The following is a 21,593-nucleotide window of genomic DNA, read 5'->3' as shown; positions in this document are numbered from 1 at the left end:
TGCTGTCTCCCTCCTTCAACCAAAGAGCCCTCGACTTCTGCCTCCAAGAAATTTCTTCAAGGATGGCACAATGACTAAATTCATCTCTGGCTATCCGTTGACTACTCCTATCTTCCTCAGAAAGAGAACCAAACCTTTCTAAACTATCCCAATAGTTTAACTTCTCCAAGGCTGCATCCTTCCTAACTGATACATTGCCAAGGGTCTCTTTATTCCACATCTTCAAGTCGTATTTCAAAGCCTGTAACTTCTTCGCAAGCCTGTAAATGAATCAATTAAAATGGATAGACATGTTAGGGAAAAGGAAAATAACTCTCCCTTGTCACAAGAAAGAAGATTGATCCCTAGGGATTGTTGTTCTGTAAAAGAAGAATGCAAGCCTTTCAAATAATGTAACTTCCTTTTGCTAGATTGGAGATCAAATTGTTCACCATTTCTCCTGCTTGTTGTACTAACTGTTAGTATAATTTTTCATCCTCAGTTGCACTCTCTCTCTCTCTCTCTCTCTTACTATTATACTAGTTTCTTATGTGACATCATTGCTGGTAGTATGGCCATTTCATTGGATATTTCAACATTTATGAGTGCGAGAATAACCCAATGGACACTGTGGGGATGATGGTAACATTTATTATTACCACCTTGTTTATATACTTTCATGTAGGATACTTGTACCTTTTCCAAAATAATGAGAGAAACTCTTCAGTTCATACTCTCTTTTTCTTCATTCTTTGGCCTCCTCCTTAACCTACCTCCTTTGTCTCTCTCTTTACCTATCCATCTCTCCCTTCTACGTGACTAAAAGAGTGCAAGAGAATAGAGTAGGGGTTCTCTATAACTACAAGCTAAGGGATTCTTATTGTAGGATTTGAACAATGGAAGACTATTACGAATTGTTTTTCCCCTTTCCTGTTGTAGTTTTCTTTACAAGAATATTGGATTTTGTTTGGTTGAAGATTAATGCACTTCCAGCTTTGGGAGTGAGGGCTTCAAGAGTAAGGCAATGCTTGATATGAATATGATCCAAGACTATAAAGATAATCCTGTGTATGGGAGTTGCATCCCCTTTTGTTAGGCACTCTTTAATCAATTTCTTTTGCCTATCAATAAAAAAAAATGTATGTATAAAAATAAACCGCTGTTGCTTAATAAATGGTCGAGATGAATCCAATGGGCCCTATTTAGATTTCAAATATGCGTGAAGTTGCATGTCATCACCAGCTAGTTGGATGGTATTTCTGAATTTATTTTCTCTCTTCCTTATGCTCCCTTCATGTTCTACAGAGACTAAATTAGACTATTGCATGGTAGTTCTTGTTACATACTAACTAGCAGTTTATAATTTTGATGATTGTTAACCTTCTGATAATATACAGACGATGGTGAGGCAGCTTTTCTAGTTGATATATATGTCTCTAAGGGAATGTCAGATTCTTTGAATGGAAAAGTCATGGTAATATTATGTTTTACAGTCTTACTCTTACATAAAATTTTGCCTTCTTGTTTCTTTCTTAATAGTTGCATGTATGGAGGTTTATTTCTTCTTGTTGTCAGCTAGTTTATTTATGGTATAGTGCTGATCTATTTTGTAATGTCTAGATCACTTCCTCAGGAAGGTCAGACGCTATTGCAAGGGCACAGCCTATCCTCTCTGGTACAATCCACTCTCATAATTAGGAAAACCTCTAAGGGGACATCATTTCTATAAGGTTTTTCATTATACTACATATCATTTCTCAGTGAAATTGTTGTGTTTTGGCATGCAGCAATGTGTGAAAAGCTTTACATTTTTGAGGGTGAAGTGGGTGCTGGAAGGTGTGCTTTCTTCTTGGACCTGTTAATCTCCTGTCATCCTCATGAATGTTAAATAGTATTTTCTTGATGAAATATTTTTATAAAATTACTATAACTTATGAAGAGAATGACAATTCCTTTAATTGAAATTCACTCTTTGGATGGGCATATTCAGTTTCATTGAACTTTGTGGGGGTGATATACCAGTGGTGATGGTGGCCTTGCTGTGGCAATGGTGGTTGTGATTGATGTTGTGCTTGTGTCAATAGTAGTGATAGTATTGGCGCATGTGGCAATGATGGCTGCACAAGAATTGGTCTAATGGGGGTGATATGGTGCTGGTGGCTGCAGTGATGATGGTAGCTATGGTGGTGGTTATATCCATCTCCCCCCTCGATTTAGTTATGAAGATTTGAATATAGCCCTTTTCTCACATTATTTTTAAATTCTCAAACATGAGAATTTTAGTCCTCCCCATGATTTTAAAATCTTTTCTTCTAACTTTGCAAGCAAAGTAATTTGGAAAATTCTTTTCCTGGTTGTGGCAAGTTAACTGAAATAGAGGTTGTTTTGTAGCATTGGGTTTTCAAAAATTTACATTATTAATTGTTTATTTCCTTTTCCTTGCAGTAAAATTAAAATGGTTAATGGGCTGCTGGAGGGCATTCATCTTGTTGCTTCTGCAGAGGCCATTGCTCTTGGTGTGCAGGCTGGGATTCATCCATGGATTATCTATGATATCATTGCTAATGCGGCTGGAAATTCATGGTGAGTGCATTGTCTATACCTGTTCATAGTTCTGTTTTGATTGTTATTTTTCATCTTCGAAGGATCGTAGCTTGAAAGCATACAGATAAGCATTTGGAATAATTTAAGTAACTAGAGGTTGTATGTTCGCATAGCAGATTCAAAATGTTTGGATGGTACAATTGAGTATTTTTTAGATCTCTATGATAGTTGTAGAAAAGCATGAACATGTCTATTAGTATTCTGAGTAGTCAGAAGTCAAATATAATTTAATCTTCAAGTATCGCATAAGGTCTTACATAATGGCTCCCTCTTTCCCAATATATCACCATCTAGTTAGCTGACCTAGGCTTCCATGCAAGGAAGTACCTCATGTTCCTTTTTTTATTTTTTATTTTTTATAAGAAAAGAGAGAAGTACCATCACATTGGAATGCTTTGAAGTTGAGACTATTGTGCAATACTTGCAAAATTAGCATAATGTTGACAACTTATCTCTGAGCGAAATAGGGCACTTCTCCCTAAATGTTTAGCCCACAAAATAAGTTGATAAGAGATATAGCACTATGTTCACGTGTCTATATATATTGGACTTAGTCCCTCAATTTAGGAGTATTTGTATTTTTTATTGTGAGAAAAATTTTAAAAATTAATATTATATTCATTTGGATGTACAGTTCACCACACTCTCAACCATTAAATCACCTCCATTTTTTCATTAGAAGTGTTTTTACTCATGAAGGGCTGCAAACAATTAGGTTCAAAGTTCAAGTCCTGATAGGGAAAAAAAATGAAAGAGAATAAAAATGTTTTTAGAGGTAAGGAGGGAAAAATGAAATATTTTCAAGGCAACTCAAGTAAAATTAAGGAAAGGAATGAACGAATAGTTGAAATTAGAAGTGACTGTTTTCATTACTTGGGGGTAATCATTTGTCACAAACATTGAGGATGGCATTGAACATAGAATATGGGATATCTAAATGTTGAATTTCTTCAGCCATTAGTTGAAGCGGTTGGCTTCCATGGTCTCTGATATAGTGTTGGTCTGATGACCCATATCCTAACAACTTAAACTTTTAGGGGAGTTTGCAGCTTAATATGGTATTGGAACTTGGTTAACTAGAGGTCTTGAGTTGGAGTTTCTCCTACTACTGTTTTCCCATCAATTTATTTGTAATCTGTAATAACTGCTGATTTGTCTTTCTACTTGCTGAGTATGAATATACATTGTGGGCTCATATCCTAACAACTTAAGCTTTTTAAAAAGCAGGCTGTATAATATGTAGTACATGAACATCTCTTCTATTTTTTTGCATTGGCAATTCAAATACTTTAACTTCTACCTATTGTTTCCCTTTTTCTGTTTCAATATATGCAGGGTTTTCAAGAATCATGTTCCCCAATTGTTAAGGGGTAATCTTACCAAACAACATTTCCTGAATACTGCTGTCCAAAATGTGGTAAGATATTTTTGGATCGTGGTTAACTTTCATTTCAATTGCTACTCATTGTTTGTTATGAAACTTCTTTTTGTGCTGAAGTTTTTGGTGGTTCTTAAGTTAGTGATTTTGGGTGATGTGTAGCCAAACCTTTTCTTTTTCAATTTTCCATTACAACTTTGGTTTTGTGTTTTCTATCAGGTTTAATATTTACATGATTTTAAATTGTGACCATCTGTCCATTTATTTGGCTCCTAGTTGCTGAAATTTTGATTTGTTCATTGCTGAATTTGTATAAGTTGATTCCTTTGGCTTGTTCTAGAATATCTTTTAGATCATGAATTTTAAATGAGCTGAAACTTTAAACTTGAGCATCAATATACTGGAAAATAAACCTAGCAACAATATAATACAATGTATATATGAAAATATTTTTATCCTGTAACCTAAGTGATATCTTATAAAATATGGTTGCTTTTCAAATTTCAGAGCTAACCAATTTGAAAAATGAGATTGGCCTTTCACAATTGATGATGTTTGACTTTGGAAATGATGTGGGACAACAGTGAATAAGACTAGTTAGAATATGAATACATGATAATTAGCATTTTCATGTTGGTATCTTACATTTAACAATCTAAGGTTGTAAGCATTACATATTAATTTACTTGTATTGTGGGGGGAATACCTGGAATTAATGCGTAATTATGTTGTTGGCTTCCAAAATATATGTTGATCTGTATCTGCTTCTTGGTACCTGAATTTTCTCCTCCTGATCGTAAATGACTGTAATGGATTTTTGTTCAAATTTAAGGGGAGCATATTGGATATGGCTAAATCACTTCCATTTCCTCTTCCACTTTTGGCGGTTGCTCATCAACAACTTATTTCTGGTACTACTCTAAATGCATTACACATCCCCTAAATCATGTATGGAATTTGGCATTTGCCAAATGCTTGGTAGCAACCTCATTCCTACTTACCTGCTTTGTATGTTTCTATTTCAGGTTCTTCATATGGTCATGGACATAATGATGCCACTTTGGTCAAGGTTATTCTCATGCAGTTTTAATCATGAAAGTTTGTTTAGTTGGTGTCATTGCTTGCTTTCTGCTCATGTTATATATAAAATTATTTTAACAGATGCTATGTCTGATGTTGACTTCAGTTTGTTTTGTGATGCATCCATCAAACTACTGTTACACAGGTTTGGGAAAAAGTATTTGGAGTGAATCTCACTGCTGCAGCCAATGCAGAAATCTACAGCCCTCTGGAACTGGGAAGTCAAATTACAGCCAAACCAAAGACTGTGAAACGTGTTGGTTTCATTGGTCTCGGAGCAATGGGGTTTGGGATGGCAACAAGCCTTCTAAAATCAAACTTCTGTGTTCTTGGTTTTGATGTAATACCTCCTTTTCATTTGCTACTGCACTGTGTTTTTAAAAAAATACCTTTACAAGTAATGATCTATGTATTGTTCTTTGGATGGCAGGTATATAAGCCAACACTATCTCGATTTGCCAATGCTGGTGGGTTAGTTGGGGAGTCTCCAGCAGAAGTATCCAAAGGTAATTCATGATGGTCTAGACTGAAGGATCTTAAACTTATAGAAAATTTTGAACTTATTGTTTTCCTTTAGCAAACCAAAAAAGATAACTAGAGATTTTTTCCTTTCTTTTGGTTTCTTCCCCTGTTGCTCTTCAGGGTCCCCAAAGTAGAGTATAGTAATTATTGCTATTAGAATGGAAAGGAAGGGTAAATACCCACCCAACTCCCCTGCACTTCCATTAAGGCAACACCCATTGCTATAGAGTGATGTATCCTATTATCATGACCCATTGTTCATATGATCAATCAAGTTAGCCATGTTATAATTGAGATTCTGAATGATCATTTGTTGTTGAACCAACAAAAAGATGATGATCTTCAAAGTTTAGTAGTATATGTTTTGTTAGAAATCATTTACTTAGTATTGCTGTATTTCTTCAATGGTTTTAGGAGTAAAATTTGAGTAATATGTTTTTATATTGGTTAGGAGCTCTAGGGTGTTTCTACTTGTTCAGCTACCAACTTTTCTAAACGTTTAAGCTTTTAAGATATGATCCCAGTGTATGTCACACTAACACCCTGCCTCAAGTGTGGCCTCATATTTGCACAAGACATGGATAGGCAAAGTTGCAGCTACAAATTACAGAGAAATGAGTAGGGAAATAGGCAGTAGGAGAGACTTAAACTTGAGACCTCTAGTTGACGATAGCTCTGATATTAATGTTAAGGTACCAACTTTCCTAAAAGCTTTAGTTATTATGCTGACTTAAATTTTTTTTTTTTTAATGAGAAAATAACTACTCATGGACATAAATTTTAAGAACAAGTGAAGATGAAAAATCCTTTCAAAATACAAAGGATGATAAAAGAGAGATATTAAGAGCAGCAAAAAAACTAGAGTGAAAAAGTATGGGACAAAAACATGTACAAAATATGCAACAATGTATAACTCAAGGGGATGAAAAATCCCCTACAAAAGAACCCATCTGCTTGGCTCCAGGTTTAGCTAAATAATCAGCAATCTCTTTAGCTGAATGAGGGGACCAAGAGACTGATCAAGCCAATCTGCTCACTAAATCTACGAATTGACAGAGCCATATGTTGGCTTGCACCAGGTGGCTGACTTTTTGGCCAAGAGAGGTTCAAGATCTCTAGAGTTGTTTATAGTGGATACCTATTGGCCTTGCAAAGAATATATCATCCTTCTTTTTTCTTGTATTCCTATAATGTCTATATGTATGTCGATAGAACATTTTAGACAAATGTTTCTGGTGTTCATCAAAGAGTAAAAATCTGTCCTGTATACTAAATTCTACAAGTAGCTTATGAGTTCCCTCAATTTTTCATAATAAATATAATACAAGTGAGGAAAAAAAAGTCAAAATATGTAAGGTGAAGAATATGAACTGTGTGCTTCACTTCATTTCCAAATTCTATTGGCTTTGTGAACATCATGTTCAGATTGGTACTTTTAAACTCATTTTTTTAGTTTCTTGTAAGACAAGTACTTGTTGAGCTTTCTTTTAAACTCATTTTTACTTTTAAACTCAATCTTTAAATGATTCCTTGATCTTTCTTGGTTCTGACACCCGTATTCTTTCAGATGTAGATGTGCTTGTAATCATGGTCACAAATGAAGCTCAAGCTGAAAGTGTTCTATTTGGAGATCTTGGTGCAGTAAAAGGTAGTTTCAGCATCCCTTCTCCATTTTTTGAGCAGTATTTTTAATTGACCATATTTCATGTTCTTATAGTCCTTCCACCTGGGGCATCTATTATCCTTTCATCCACTGTTTCTCCGGGATTTGTGATCCAGCTCGAGCGCCGATTGAAAAGTAAGAACTCTTCTATTTGGTATTGTTATCATTTGTTTAGTAATTCAAGCAATGGTTCTAATTCGTGGACTAGATTTGAATTTCATTTGTTTTATTTTTTTGTTATTCAACGTTTTTCTGGTAAATTAAATTCTATGATCTATAATCAGTTCTATAATTATTGTTGTAGCTTGCATTGAGATAGTTTGATACTTTACAAGTTCTCATCCTCCACTGTTGTACAAGGAAATCTCATAAATACTGTTATTGGTGCCCTGGTGATAATTATAATTCTTGTTTTTCTTGTGTAAGAAAATATTAATACGTAATTAAATCAGTGAAAGTGAAAATTCTTAATTTGATAATTTTAAAATGTTCACGACTTCTAATCTAAGTTAATCTTAAACCTTTTTAGATATGATGAGTCTATCGATTATGGTACTCTTTTATCTTTAGGCCTGCAATTCCATCAGGTGAAAATCATGAGCAATTCACACAAGATGATTCCTGACCAATCTGTAAGACACTAGGTAAGAAATTCATGGTCTCTGACTTCTTAGTTTGCCCTTAGAAAGTGACACTCCACTTCCATATATGTTGCTTCCCTTCTCATTTGACCTATTGAACACCTCCTCCTTTGTATCTGCCAATTTTTATAGGAAAATTTTGAACAACTTCCTAAATATCACCATTCCCCGATGTCATTTTCGTATCTTTTCTTATAGAATAATTTTTTCTATGCACAAGTATGGACCTTCTATAATGTCAGCAAGTTCTGGTGGAAGTATGTCCATTAGCTGTTGCAGGGTAGAAAATCAATCGATTAGCAGTTGCTTCCTTCTCCTGCAGGACCTTATGCATTTCACTGCCAGGTGCAGTATACTGTAAGTATCCCTCTCAACCTGCAAGCAGTTTTGCAATAAGTCTTAAACTGCTTTTCCTCTGGAATCGCCATTATCTTTTTACAAAAGGTAAATTAATTAACAAAACAAAAAAGAATCCTTTTTAGCTCAAAGAATCTCCACTTCCTGAAGCCAGTGAGGAAAGTCCTCAACATGAAGATGGCTGCAAAGTTACAGAGGTCTATATTAATGTGCCGAGAATATGATCTATATGGTTTCACCTGCTGACACCGAGTTTTCACAACACATATTCACCATCATTTTAATCAATGGAATATCATTAGCACCTACTCTACAATCTTGATGATTTCTGTTGGACTTCCCTGTTAGGCTATCAATGGTTGCCTGTATATCTTGAAAGGTTCATTCAATTTCATAATGGGAGTTCTGAATTGAGCTCTCACAGGAGCCTCCCCTCTGTCACCAACTGTATTAGGCACCAAACTTAGAATCCACTTGGGGCCACCCTGAGTAACAAGGAGAGCTGAAAGTATATGTTTTTTAATCAACAATAGAATAAAGATCCCATTTTTTCTGTTTGTAGATCAAACTTATAACTCCATACAACCCTAAAAACAAAAATGACCAATTAAACTCTTTAAAAACATTGGAGGATTTTTAAAATTTATTTTTATTTTATATTTTATGTCAAACAAAGAACCAAGATCCTTTGAAAAGATGCTAAGAGTTACCAACTTTCCTAAAAGCTAAAGCAATTAGGATCTAGGCCCACAATGTATATGGTTATGGATAATTAGATGGGGGAAGGACTTGAACCCACAATCTCAAGTTAGCCTGAGTTCTAATACTCGGTTAAGTTACTAATGTTCCTAAAAGCTTAGGTTGTTAGGATTTAGACCCACAGTGTATCATACTCTAACCACTAAATTAGAAAAATAACAATAACGATCATCATACTGTCATAAAGTGGGCTATCTTATTTTACATCAAATAAGTTACTTGTTTTTTTGGCAATAATGTAGTTAGGATGGCCACACCTAATGGGTACAAATAACTTTTCTCAAAATGGCTAATCAAACCCTAAAGTAGGATTTCTTCACCACCTTAAAATGGAGTGGAAGGCAATGAATTCCACTAACATTGGCATGTTCCTTCATGGTCAGCATGTTCATTTTGGAAATTATCAGTCATATTCATAGAAAATTGTGAATGTTCACTTTTTTTACTAGTTAAATCATTTTTTTAGAGCATTCTTAACTACCATATTGTTTCTTCATCCTTCTCTTTCACATTTTTTCTTTGCTTGATGAAATCTCAGCATGACAAATTTTGTATTTGTTCCTTTTTTTCAAGACAAACAGAGTAAACTTGAATTGTTGAGCACCACTTTAGAAAATAAATCATAAATTCTGGTAGTTGAAATCATGATTGGTTAATATTTGATGCTTTTAGTGTATTTCAGATTGTCATGTGAACTAGATTTGTAGCCTATTGACTTACTAGGAGTTCTGAAATTTGCAGAATGGTTTACAGCCATGAGTCTAAACATGTCTTGTTATGCACTGTAATCACTATTTTCTTATTTTTTTGAATTTAATGCTTGTGATGAAGTAGAAGGGAGGACTGAAGTGGGAGAAACTTCCTATTCTTATGTTATTTTTATGGGTTCTTTCTTTTTATTTTATTTTATTGGTTTTGGTTCTTATGAGTTTCTTCTACTCCATGCTCTTGTGCTTTTATCCGTTTTTTATTTTTTTGGTTTATAATGGTGTTCATACAATAACCCACCTGCAAATGGCATAGATGAAAACAAGAATTTGAAATTGGTGGATGCTCCTGTTTCTGGTGGTGTCAAGAGGGCCTCCATGGGAACCCTTACGGTATACAGAACTAGTTTGTTCTTTTTCAGTTTCAAGCTACATTTCCTTGTTTAACCAAAATGGTTCTCATTGATTCTGGTGAGTTAATATTTCACTAAAGTTAAATATTTCTTTTTAAGATAATTGCTTCAGGAACAGATGAAGCTCTTACATCTGCTGGTTCAGTTCTATCAGGTAACAAATGTGTAGCATAATGATCAAAATTGATTTTTCTTTGTTGTATTTCAAAGAGAGATGAAATTTATGCTTCTCTTTTCTTTGGGTGCGTCTTATGAACAGCACTAAGTGAGAAACTCTACATTATCAGGGGAGGTTGTGGGTCTGGAAGGTACTTCTGATTTTATCCATGTCTCTTCATGCATGATATTATCTTCTCATAGGTGCCATGCCATCAAGGAAAATTTGTGACTATATAAGAACTGTTATGTTTTGATTTTCTGAAAAAAAGCAAAATTTTAGTTACCTTTTCATCTATATTTTGTTCTCTAGTGCTGTAAAGATGGTCAATCAACTGCTGGCGGGAGTACATATAGCAGCATCAGCTGAGGCAATGGCAATTGGTGCTCGATTGGGTCTTAATACAAGAAAGTTGTTCGATTTCATCACAAATAGTGGGGGAACATCTTGGTATGTTTAATGCTCACTGTAATGCAGGGATATTTTCTGTTCTTTTCATTTTTTCTTTTGACTGAAATAATTTTGTAAAATCTTCTTCTATCTCTTTTCTTTTGAGTAGTAGGGATTTTCATTTTCTTGGAAACCTTTGTTACCAACTAGGTAGCATCTTGGTTGGCCAAGCGAGGAGAGATAGGGGTTAAGCCTTACTTCGTGGGAACTCAATCCCCTTCTGAAATCTGCTTCTCATTCTCTTTATATTGGTTTTTGATAGTAATTGCTTCTGGTTTAGTGGTTTGTTCCAATGGATTTGAATAGTTGCATCAAGTCAATATTGCTATCCAAATTACTACCATAAAAGTGAACTTATCTAATTATCTACTTCATGCAAAGGTATTAATGTATTTCTTAGGGCAAATGGAAAGTTCAATTTTTGTTTGATGATTCATCTTCTGAAGATTCAAAGAACAATGGGAAGTAATTTAACAATCGGTCTACTATTGATTATTGTATTTTTGTGGGAAGCAATTTGACAACCCAGAGAAGTAAGAAGCAAAATGTTATGGCTGGATCTAATGTCGAGTTAGATTGCCGTTTTATGGTTCACATTACTTGTGAACTAATATGGATACAAAACCTTTGGAATTAGCTCACGTTTTGTGGTAATTAGGCTGCTAAATGTACTTCTAGTAAATCCAATGTGTCATGAACATGCTAGACATATTAAAGTGGATTTCATCTCATTCATGAAGTAGTGATAAGAGGTGGTATGGTTACTTCTTTTGCCAAATCAGGATTCCAGTTTGAAGACATATTTACTGAGAATATAGTTTGCTGCTATATTCTTTATTTTTTAAAAAAAGAATATATATGAAAAACATCTTCTCTCCTCCTTTTCTTTCACATCCTTAAACAAGGTATGATGCATTATCTGTGATATCCAAAATTTTGTATGCTGAATGAAATGTTGGCGTTCTCCATTTTTATATCAATTTTGTGAGTGGAATTTGCTTCTGTTTCAGGATGTTTGAGAATCGTACTCCTCACATGTTGGATAATGACTATACACCATGCTCTGCCCTGGATATCTTTGTGAAGGATTTGGTTAGGCTAACATGCTTGATGCTTTTTTTTTCTTTCTTTTTTATCAAAATGAAACACGTTCTTTGGAATTATTGTCTGTTTGTCATAACTATAGTTATAATTGTCCACAGGGCATTGTTTCTCATGAGTGCTCATCCTATAAAGTTCCACTTCTTCTTTCTACTGTTGCACACCAACTTTTCCTGTCAGGTATTTTAAACTGGATGAAGACAATCCTTTTCTTACTCAATTATATGGTCTTTTATCTCTCTGCATCATAACCTATGGAGACAGGTCACATGAATTTGAATAGGAAAGAATAGAGAAACAAATAACCTTTTCTCCCAAGGATTGAATCATGTTGATGATTATAACATATTTGAACTTTGTGACTGATTAAATTTCTTAGGATCCTCTGAACTTCATCTTTATCTTTTTATGAATTAATTAATAAGATCTAAATAAATTTCATTTGCAGATCATAGAACTTCCTCTGCATATTTTTCTCATTACTTAACCTAACCCCAACAAACTTTTCTGTTCTTTTCCTCCACTTTTCTCTTCTTATTTATTTATTTATTTATTTATTTTTATTTTTTGTGTTGATTATATAATCTGGTTTGTACCAAACTGATTTGCCACTTGAACTGGTCCAGTTCCATGCCCTTCTTTTCTCAAATGCCTCTGCATGAATTAAGTTGCATGCTATCATATTCTAAATTCAAAGGCTTCAACGAATCCCCTACAGTAGTTTTCCTTAGACCAGATCTAGAACTACCCTCAATGATTTTTCTTGCCATAAATACTATTGTATTTGGTGAGATCTATTGTTTCCAAATAAAAATAGCTTTGAGTTGATTTACATAAAGTGATTCTGATTTCCATGTGGGAAAAAAGCATTTCTCTTGGGCATACCAAAGGTATTCTTTTTTTTTTAACTTCTTAGTTTTAGTCTTTTTTTTTTTAAAAAAAAAAAAAGAGGAAAAAGAAAAAAAAGAAGGGAAAATGAGAAAGCATTTTCACTACCTTTCTCCCTTACGCCTTTTGTGCTGTTACTTAAAAGAAATGTTTCTTGATATTATTTTGCAGGTTCTGCTGCTGGTTGGGGTCGGTATGATGACGCTGCTGTGGTTAAGGTATGGACACAAGATATCCATTATTTTTGTTGGGACAAAAATTATTCATTTGCAATTTTTAAAATTTTAAATCTTCTGTTTACTCCTCTCCTTCTTTGACACTATCACCTACAGTGGAATATCAGAATATGTCACAATTTACAAAAGTTGGGAATGATTGAAGAATTGGACCCAGGTTTATTTGCAATTTTTCATGTCTCTGCAGGTTTACGAAACTCTAACTGGTGTTAAAGTTGAAGGCAAGCTTCCTGTTGTTAAGAAAGAAGAAGCTCTCCATTCTCTTCCACCTGAATGGCCATCAGATCCCATTGATGACATACGTACATTGGATCAAAGCAATTTGAAAACTTTGATTGTCCTGGATGATGATCCAACTGGAACCCAGACTGTTCATGATACTGAAGTTTTAACGGAATGGTGAGAGTCCTGCAACTTGTTTATTTTATGCTTTGCAAGACAAATGGTCTGTACATTTTTATTTATTTTTAGTGGGCCTAATATGCTTTATTGTTCTACAGTTAAGCTGCCTTGTTTTCTTTGCATGCTATTGCAAATTTTATTCCTTGATAATTTCTTATCCTGTTCTATATAAACAAGAGCACATGTAGGAAAATTTCTTTGAGAACTTCCAGAAGGTAAATTTCAGATTGCTTTTGTTGCATGTTATCTGTTGCAGGAACGTCGAACCTCTTGTTGAACAATTCAGAAAAAGGCCCAAATGCTTCTTCATTTTGACTAATTCCCGGGCATTGACTCCAGAGAAGGTAAAGAGTTTTCTTCAAACACATACGATTTTTGGTTCTCAAGACTTGTTTCCTATTACACTCAAACAAGATATCTATATCCAGAAATTAGGTTTGTTTTTATGAAAGGTCTCTGTACCATTTGCTTATTTGAGGATCGCGTTCCTGATTAGAAGTTTGACTTCTTATAGGCCACTGCATTGATTAAAGATATCTGCACAAACATACGTAATGCAGCGAACTCAGTGGGTAATATTGATTATACTGTTGTTCTAAGAGGAGATTCAACATTACGCGGTCATTTTCCAGAGGCAAGCACATTGAATTTCAAAATTCATATGATTATAGAACTTGGAACTTAACCTTTAACCCACACAATGACTCAAAGTTTCCTAACTGTCCAGGAAGCAAATGCAGCAGTTTCAGTACTGGGTGAGATGGATGCATGGATCATATGTCCATTTTTCCTGCAAGGAGGCCGGTATACTATTGATGACATACACTATGTTGCAGATTCTGACCGGTAATTGGCTTTCTTTTTATTTATTTATTTATTTATTTTCCTGTGAATAATGTTGAATCTTGGTTGGACATGGTTAATACTGAAACATTGTGGTTTGGTGTCAACAGTCTTGTTCCTGCAGGGGACACAGAGTTTGCTAAAGATGCTTCTTTTGGCTATAAATCTTCAAACCTCCGTGAGGTCTAGTCTTTATCATTATCTACATCAAAGACATGGAATTTGAGTAGATCTTAAATGGTGTTAGATTTAATTGTTATTTGCAACTTTCTTCATCTGAATTTCAGTGGGTAGAGGAGAAAACAATAGGTCGCATACCAGCCAGCAGTGTTACGTCTATTTCTATCCAACTTTTAAGGAAAGGTGGACCTGATGCTGTTTGCATGCATCTTTGTTCTTTGCAAAAGGTACAAATAATATATCTCTATGTGAAGTATTATTTTGTTGACTTATTTGCATGCCTTTATACATGTCAAACTGTATATAAAAGCAGATATGTTGAATTCCTTTTCCATATTTGGCATTTTTTTATGCTTATGAGAATTCTGTGGAACCCTGCTTTGAGGTTGTGTAATTCATGGATTGAGTTATTATTTCTACCTAGATGCCTTAATTTTGTTGGTGAAAAAATGCTACTTCAATTTATTTTTTTTTTCCCTTTTTTCTCTCAAGATAAGATGGGAAACCATGCCTTTATTATATTAGATAAAAGGAAAAGTTTTGCACAAAAAAAAAATAAAAATGAAGTAAAAACCTTTGGTTTCCCATTTCAAAGGGAATGAACTACCAAAACTAAAGTGGTTATAAGGTCTCCAACGAAGTAAATAATTTATGAGCCTTCTCTTTTGGCCAATCCATTAGCTTTCTGGTTTGCCGATCTAGACTACCATGATAAAGAGCAACTTAGCTACCTAAGGTGGACAATCCTCTGCAGCCAATGGGTAGATATCCATTATCCTTTCTGGCCACTAGTCATCATAAAGACAACTGTTGCTGAGTCCCCCTCTATGAGGGTATATATCCATGGCTCTTTCTTGCCTCTTTGAGTCCTCAAAGCAATAATTGGCATTGTTTTCAGCTACCTTCAGGTCTACACATCTTGGACTAGAATTGAGATAATCATTAAACGGATCAAATGCAATGGAATCTCCAAAGGATCAAATATGATTTTGATCTTAGAAAGCACAGAGTGTGAACCTCACCCAACTGTTTGTAAATAATCGTCTATGAGTTTTCCTTTTGTTGGAAGGCAGAAATACTATTGAAGCACTAAAACATAGTCACATATAAAAGCATACAAGAAATGATAGCAGATCCGAAGAAGAAGAAGAAAGAAAGAAAATGGGATTGGGGGAAATGTCATGGTCTGTGCTGGATTGGTGCTTAGGGGAAGACTAAGTCCGTGACACTAAGTTCAAAGTATTTGCATGGTTTGGAGTCCTAAAAGATGGCCAACACTAATCCTTACATGGCTATCTGCTGTGTAAGGAGATGGAAAATTAATGACCTTCTATTTCTTCTTTGTCCTGTTTGGTTTCCTTAGGCAACCCCTGAGAACATCTCTAGTTGTTAGTTACTTCTTTTGACAACTTTGGCATGGGGAAGGCATATAGTTTTTTTTTGCCATGAACTCTAATTGCTCTAAAGCTAAGGAGTGGGTGTCATCAGAGAGCAAAGTGGGTGGTGGGTTTATGCATGTTGTCCTCGAAGGCTCTCTCACTAGTTAAGGAGCATTCCTTGTTGAGGGACACCATCTCCTTGTTGCTTCAATTGTTTAGCCTGTTGTGCAAAGGCATTTCTCCATTGTGTTATTTTCTATGATATTTTTAGATGCACTTCCAGAAGTTATTTAATTTGAAACATTACTAAGGCTGTGGTTTGTTGGATGAATCAGGGTTCAACATGTATAGTTAATGCAACTAGTGAAAGAGACATGGCTGTATTTGCAGCTGGAATGATCCAGGCAAAATCTCTTGCTTTGGTATCTTCTTTGTTTTGTCTAATAAAATGCTAGAAAGTTCTTTTTCATTGGCTTTTATTCAACTGACAGGCAGAAAGGAAGGGAAAGCATTTCTTATGCCGCACTGCTGCTAGTTTTGTTTCAGCTCGGATTGGCATTATCCCGAAAGCTCCAATTTTGCCAAAAGATCTAGGAATAAACAAAGAAAGGAACGGTGGACTCATAGTTGTGGGGTCATATGTTCCAAAAACAACAAAACAGGTGAGCATGGTGGTTTCTAAATATCTCTTGCTTATTTTCTCCCTCAGTTTTGTTGATATTCTTTATACAGTTCATTTTAATATCATTTCCATTTTCCCACAGGTTGAAGAGCTTAAATTACAATGCGGTCAGATCTTACGAAGCATTGAGGTTATCCAAATGCCAAATCTCTGTGTGCTGCTGTGGTTTTAAATATTTGATTGTTGCATATCAGTTTCCATTTGAGCACCCACTATTTATGATTTTCAAATGTTATTGCCAGCAGAAGGGATCTGATTTTTCTTCCATTATGGACAGATATCTGTTGATAAACTTGCCATGAAGTCATCAGAAGAGAGGGAGGAAGAAATCAGTCGAGCTGCAGAGATGGCAGATGTTTTCCTCAGGGCTTCTAAAGACACTCTAATAATGACCAGTCGAGAGCTCATTACAGGAAAATGTTAGTGTTCTCTTCTCTTATCATGTGGTTTTTGTGTCTGATAATCATTGTAATTCAACACTCATAGCAAGCTACGTATCCAAGGACCCCTCCAATGGCTTGTGAAGCTTTTTTATATTAAAATGTTTGAGCTGCATAAAGTCTCTTTACATTTAGCACTCGATAAAGATAATTGCTGATTGTCTTCAGTATAAAGCAGATGAAGAAAATAGTACAACTACATAGTTTTAGGAAATGAAAGCTTCTTCTTCCCTTTCTTCTTCAAATGACTAGCTTTTCCTTCTTGACAGCTCCTTCTGAGAGTTTGGAGATCAATTTCAAAGTGAGCTCTGCACTGGTGGAAATTGTTAGGCGGATAACTACAAGACCTCGATATATCCTTGCAAAGGTACTTCTATTTGCTTTTCAGAGTGTTGTTTCCTTTCCACTGTTACACTAGAACAAGCAGCCCTTGATAACTACAAGACCTCGATATATCCTTGCAAAGGTACTTCTATTTGCTTTTCAGAGTGTTGTTTCCTTTCCACTGTTACACTAGAACAAGCAGCCCTTGATTTCTTCTATTTTGTCATTATTTTTTCCTTGGTGAGGCAAATAGTGACTGTTTGTTCTGTGCTACTGCTTCCTGGTTTGTTTAGGATTATAGCTAGCACTAAGCACATGGGATCCACTTATCACTTGAACTAATCCCTTTTTCAATTCTTTATTTTAAGGCTATAAACCGAAAGTATGTTGGTTTGATATACGTTTTAGTCTATTACTTAACTGGTTAAGCTTTTGGGTTAATTATTAACTTAATGTAATACTGGTAGCTTGGTTTTTTGGAGGCATCTAGTTTGAACCTCACTGTTTGTTTATTCCCCATTTCTTGCGTCCATATTCAAGCGGAAGGAGTCTGCCTGTGAAGCAGGGTGTTAAGACTATAAGCCTAAATTTGTCAGCATAATATGCATTATTGATTCGTTATGTATCAACTTAAGCTTTTTTGTCAATTGTAGCTGCGCTGTTTATTCACAACAATACTAGTAATCTTGGAAGGCAGATTTTATTAGATTACAATAATCCTTCGAAGATATTAAATTGACAAACAATCATTCCAATGCTTTATTTTTCTTCTTTTTATTTTTTCTAATTTAAGAAAGACTAATATTTAAGGCCTCAAGTGTCATATACTATTAATAAAACTCTTGAAGAAACTGCCCTGAAATTGTATTTTTTTATTTCTCTGATAAAAAAAATCATATTTTTATTTTCTTCACTAGTTTTTTAACTACTTATGTGCTTTTTATTCAATTTAATGCCTTCTTTGAACTGAATTCTCAGTTTTTGGTCCTAAGAGAATCTTAGTGATGGTATGTCTCTTTATTTCCCAAAAAAAGGTTATCTTATAGCTTTTATGTGTGTGTTATCTGCCACTTTATTCCCAACAGAAGGCTGTCTTATAGCTTTCATATGTGTGTAACTTACACAATTTTTGCTGTGCTCTTCTGGCGTTTAGTATCTATATGAGAAGTTCTGCTCTTTTAAATGAACTAGGTTCAATTGAAATATATATGTATCTCTAGACTTACCAATAACTTGGCCTAGGGTGGAATCACATCATCTGACCTTGCTACAAAAGCTCTAGAAGCAAGACGTGCTAAAGTAGTTGGGCAAGCCCTTGCTGGTGTTCCCTTGTGGCAGCTAGGCCCCGAAAGTAGACATCCAGGAGTTCCATATATTGTTTTCCCAGGTAAACATGAGATTATATTGATTTTTTTTTTTAATTGATTTTGTTATATAGTTTCTATTGTAGGCATTTGATTGGTCAACTGCACCTTTTTTAGGTAATGTTGGTGACAGTAAAGCACTGGCAGATGTAGTGAAATCTTGGGTTCGTCCTGTTAGACTTTCATCAACAAAGGGGCTTCTTCTTGTAAGAGTGCTTAAACTTATTGTCTCAACATTACCTTTTTCTTCAGATAGTGACATATTAGTCCACATATAGGATGCAGAAAGGGGAGGATATGCTGTTGGAGCATTCAATGTTTATAATCTGGAAGGAGTTGAGGCAGTTGTTGCTGCTGCAGAGGAAGAACAAAGTCCTGCCATTTTACAGGTTAGAAGCTATGGACTGTCAAGACATGGACAATACTCAGTATTAACTTCTTTTATAAATATATCTATCCAAGTTCTAGACCCCAGCAAAAATTTTCCATTGTCAAGATTTTCTCCAATACCAAAATGAGAAAACTAGATGATTGAAAACAGCTTTTGCTTGGAGATAAAAACTGATTGCCTCAAAGTTGTTGAACAGAATAGATCTTTCTCCATGCTCAATCACAATAGAAGGCTTCAGTTTTCATATGTCAAAAATATATAGACAATTCATTATTATTCATTTTGGTGTTAGAAGCCTGATTTAATTGATCAAAATTCTGGGCACTTACTAAAATTGACTCTGTTGTTTTTCCAGATCCATCCTAGTGCTTTAAAACAAGGAGGAATTCCCTTGGTCACATGTTGTATTGCTGCTGCTGCACAAGCTAGTGTAAGTGGGGACAATATCTCTTTTAAAAACAAAAGAGAAAAATAAGCAGCATTATCTTGTATCATTCATTTTCTAATAGTATCTATAACCTGTTAGACATGAATAGTGATCACGAATGGGTATGCTTGGTATGAAGGATATGAGTTGGCTTTCTGCTGATTCATATTTTAACGCCTAGGTTTTAAAGCACTGAATTTGGTTCAAGGGTCAAAAACTTGGATTTTCTTTATATCACTAGATATGAAGGGTATGTTTGGTAAAAAAAAAACCCATCGGTCAGGACATCTTAATTTTATAATGCATAGATATATCTGTTTAGATTGGACATCACATTTTGTTTGATTTCTTGCTGTGCAGTCAAATCAATAAAAGTCTATTGACCAGATAAACATGCCCCAGTTTAAACACATTCTGTTGTCAATCTTGAGAAAGCCTGCCATCAAGTTGACTAGGACTTCTATGGTCACACTACATGTCAGTTGGATGTTCATAGTATTAGATGCAACGATCCATTTGATGGCTTCCAAGAAAATGGAATGTCTGATATCATGATAATTTACTTCTGAGGGTTTTGGTTGGAGAAGAAGTGGAGTGCTTTTGCTATGTGTGTTTTAGGTACTGGTTGGGTGGTTTTAGCAGGAGGGATGCAAGAATCTTCAATGATGAGGTGATGGACCTTTTTTCAGGTATTGGTTACCAGGCTTGGTGGGAGTCCTTTGAGCCTTATTATGATGGATCAAGACTATTGACTTGAACAGGAGAAGGAAAGAGATACCTACATTCAATCTCCCCTATACCAAACAAATTTCTGATGGGTCTTGCTAGGAAACTTGGGATGAACAGCCATTGGAGTGACTATTAGAGACCATAATAAGTGGCATATCAACCAGGTCTTCTCTAGCTAGGTGGGATTTAATTGACTATCTAGGCAGAGATTTTGCCCACTGGAGGCTTCAGAGAGGCGTATTTCATGGGGGTTATAGATTCTTACTGAGGGGCATTTACCCAGAAGCAAGGGGTACCTCCAAACATAGATTTAGTGGTTGATGGGCTTGCCAAGAGGGGTGCTAGGTCCCCAAAAGTTTTCGTAGTGGATTTGATAATACAATTTGGTTTCTTGTCGAAAAATATAAACACACAAGTATGTGTTGTTTTTATCTAGTTGTACCTGAAGCGTCTTCTTTCTGATAGATTTTTAAGCTGTCTAGTGTTAAATAGCCCTTTTAAATAAGTGTTTACCATCATATGACTCTTATTTAACTCAAGCACTGATAAGAGAAACTTGTCTGGGAATGAAATCATTGGGATTATTTTGATTATTAAGATAGAGTTGATGCATTATGCCATGCATTAGTGCTATGTTAAACATGCATTAACACTACATAACCTGCAAGTTAACTGTATGATATATAATTTTGTATGCTTGCATGACAGGTTCCCATTACTGTTCACTTTGATCATGGAAGTTCCAAGAGAGAGCTGGTGGATGTTCTTGAGTTGGTAAGTTGGGGTTGCTTGTTTTCCTTGAAGACGTACAATATGGCTCTATTTGAATTACAGAAAATGTGAGGGAAATGAAAGAGAAAAATGAAAAAAAATGAAATATAAGTTTGAGTTCAATAAATTTTTAATCTGATTCTTCTCATCCTTTTTATAGAGAATGATTTTTTTATTTTTTTATTTAAAAAAATTGCTAGTTTTTACATAATTCTCATTATATTATATTTTCCTTCATGTTTTCCATGACAAATCAAATAAGAGAATTTGAGATTCTTTCCCTTTTTTTCTTTTTTCTTTCTTATTTTTCTATTTTGCCTTGTACAAATGTGAGATCCAAATGGAGCATATATGTTTGTTCTACAACATAAATTAGTATTGGCAGCTTGATGTTTGGCTCAGCTATACAAAACATCTACTTGTTAATCAAAATGTACTTTTAAATCAAATTGCTTCAGGGATTTGATTCAGTTATGGTAGATGGTTCTCATCTTCCCTTCAAGGACAATATCTCATACACAAAATACATATCACTCTTGGCGCACTCAAAAGATATGATGGTGGAAGCTGAATTAGGAAGATTATCAGGAACTGAAGATGACTTGACCGTTGAAGATTATGAAGCAAAGCTGACTGATGTTGATCAGGTCACTGCTCTTTCAAATAAATCAAAATCAAGTTACTCTTTTCTCTTTTTAAAAATCTCGATATCATCATGGTTGGCCC

General features: G+C 34.9%; 1 protein-coding gene across 1 annotated transcript in view; it reads left to right on the top strand.

Annotated features, from left to right (window-relative positions):
• LOC117904816 overlaps positions 1-21,593 on the top strand; it is a 39,403-nt gene that overhangs the window by 16,122 nt on the left and 1,688 nt on the right. The window contains exons 5-39 of the mRNA XM_034817584.1: positions 1,377-1,453; positions 1,600-1,654; positions 1,767-1,815; positions 2,425-2,562; positions 3,919-4,000; positions 4,794-4,872; positions 4,987-5,030; positions 5,187-5,381; positions 5,472-5,547; positions 7,131-7,211; positions 7,281-7,361; positions 10,007-10,083; positions 10,203-10,257; positions 10,363-10,411; positions 10,573-10,710; positions 11,721-11,802; positions 11,913-11,991; positions 12,871-12,917; positions 13,123-13,334; positions 13,594-13,681; positions 13,852-13,971; positions 14,065-14,183; positions 14,291-14,363; positions 14,468-14,587; positions 16,075-16,143; positions 16,231-16,401; positions 16,504-16,551; positions 16,699-16,840; positions 17,131-17,228; positions 18,428-18,572; positions 18,667-18,755; positions 18,828-18,938; positions 19,296-19,370; positions 20,805-20,870; positions 21,326-21,514. Coding sequence (XP_034673475.1) covers positions 1,377-1,453; positions 1,600-1,654; positions 1,767-1,815; positions 2,425-2,562; positions 3,919-4,000; positions 4,794-4,872; positions 4,987-5,030; positions 5,187-5,381; positions 5,472-5,547; positions 7,131-7,211; positions 7,281-7,361; positions 10,007-10,083; positions 10,203-10,257; positions 10,363-10,411; positions 10,573-10,710; positions 11,721-11,802; positions 11,913-11,991; positions 12,871-12,917; positions 13,123-13,334; positions 13,594-13,681; positions 13,852-13,971; positions 14,065-14,183; positions 14,291-14,363; positions 14,468-14,587; positions 16,075-16,143; positions 16,231-16,401; positions 16,504-16,551; positions 16,699-16,840; positions 17,131-17,228; positions 18,428-18,572; positions 18,667-18,755; positions 18,828-18,938; positions 19,296-19,370; positions 20,805-20,870; positions 21,326-21,514 — 3,419 coding nt within the window. The remainder of the gene's footprint in view (positions 1-1,376; positions 1,454-1,599; positions 1,655-1,766; positions 1,816-2,424; positions 2,563-3,918; positions 4,001-4,793; positions 4,873-4,986; positions 5,031-5,186; positions 5,382-5,471; positions 5,548-7,130; positions 7,212-7,280; positions 7,362-10,006; positions 10,084-10,202; positions 10,258-10,362; positions 10,412-10,572; positions 10,711-11,720; positions 11,803-11,912; positions 11,992-12,870; positions 12,918-13,122; positions 13,335-13,593; positions 13,682-13,851; positions 13,972-14,064; positions 14,184-14,290; positions 14,364-14,467; positions 14,588-16,074; positions 16,144-16,230; positions 16,402-16,503; positions 16,552-16,698; positions 16,841-17,130; positions 17,229-18,427; positions 18,573-18,666; positions 18,756-18,827; positions 18,939-19,295; positions 19,371-20,804; positions 20,871-21,325; positions 21,515-21,593) is intronic.

This window comes from Vitis riparia, chromosome 17 (genome assembly GCF_004353265.1).
Source record: "Vitis riparia cultivar Riparia Gloire de Montpellier isolate 1030 chromosome 17, EGFV_Vit.rip_1.0, whole genome shotgun sequence".
Taxonomy (NCBI): Eukaryota; Viridiplantae; Streptophyta; class Magnoliopsida; order Vitales; family Vitaceae; genus Vitis; species Vitis riparia.
Note: the sequence above shows the minus strand (reverse complement) of the source record. Positions and strands in the feature narration are given on the sequence as shown.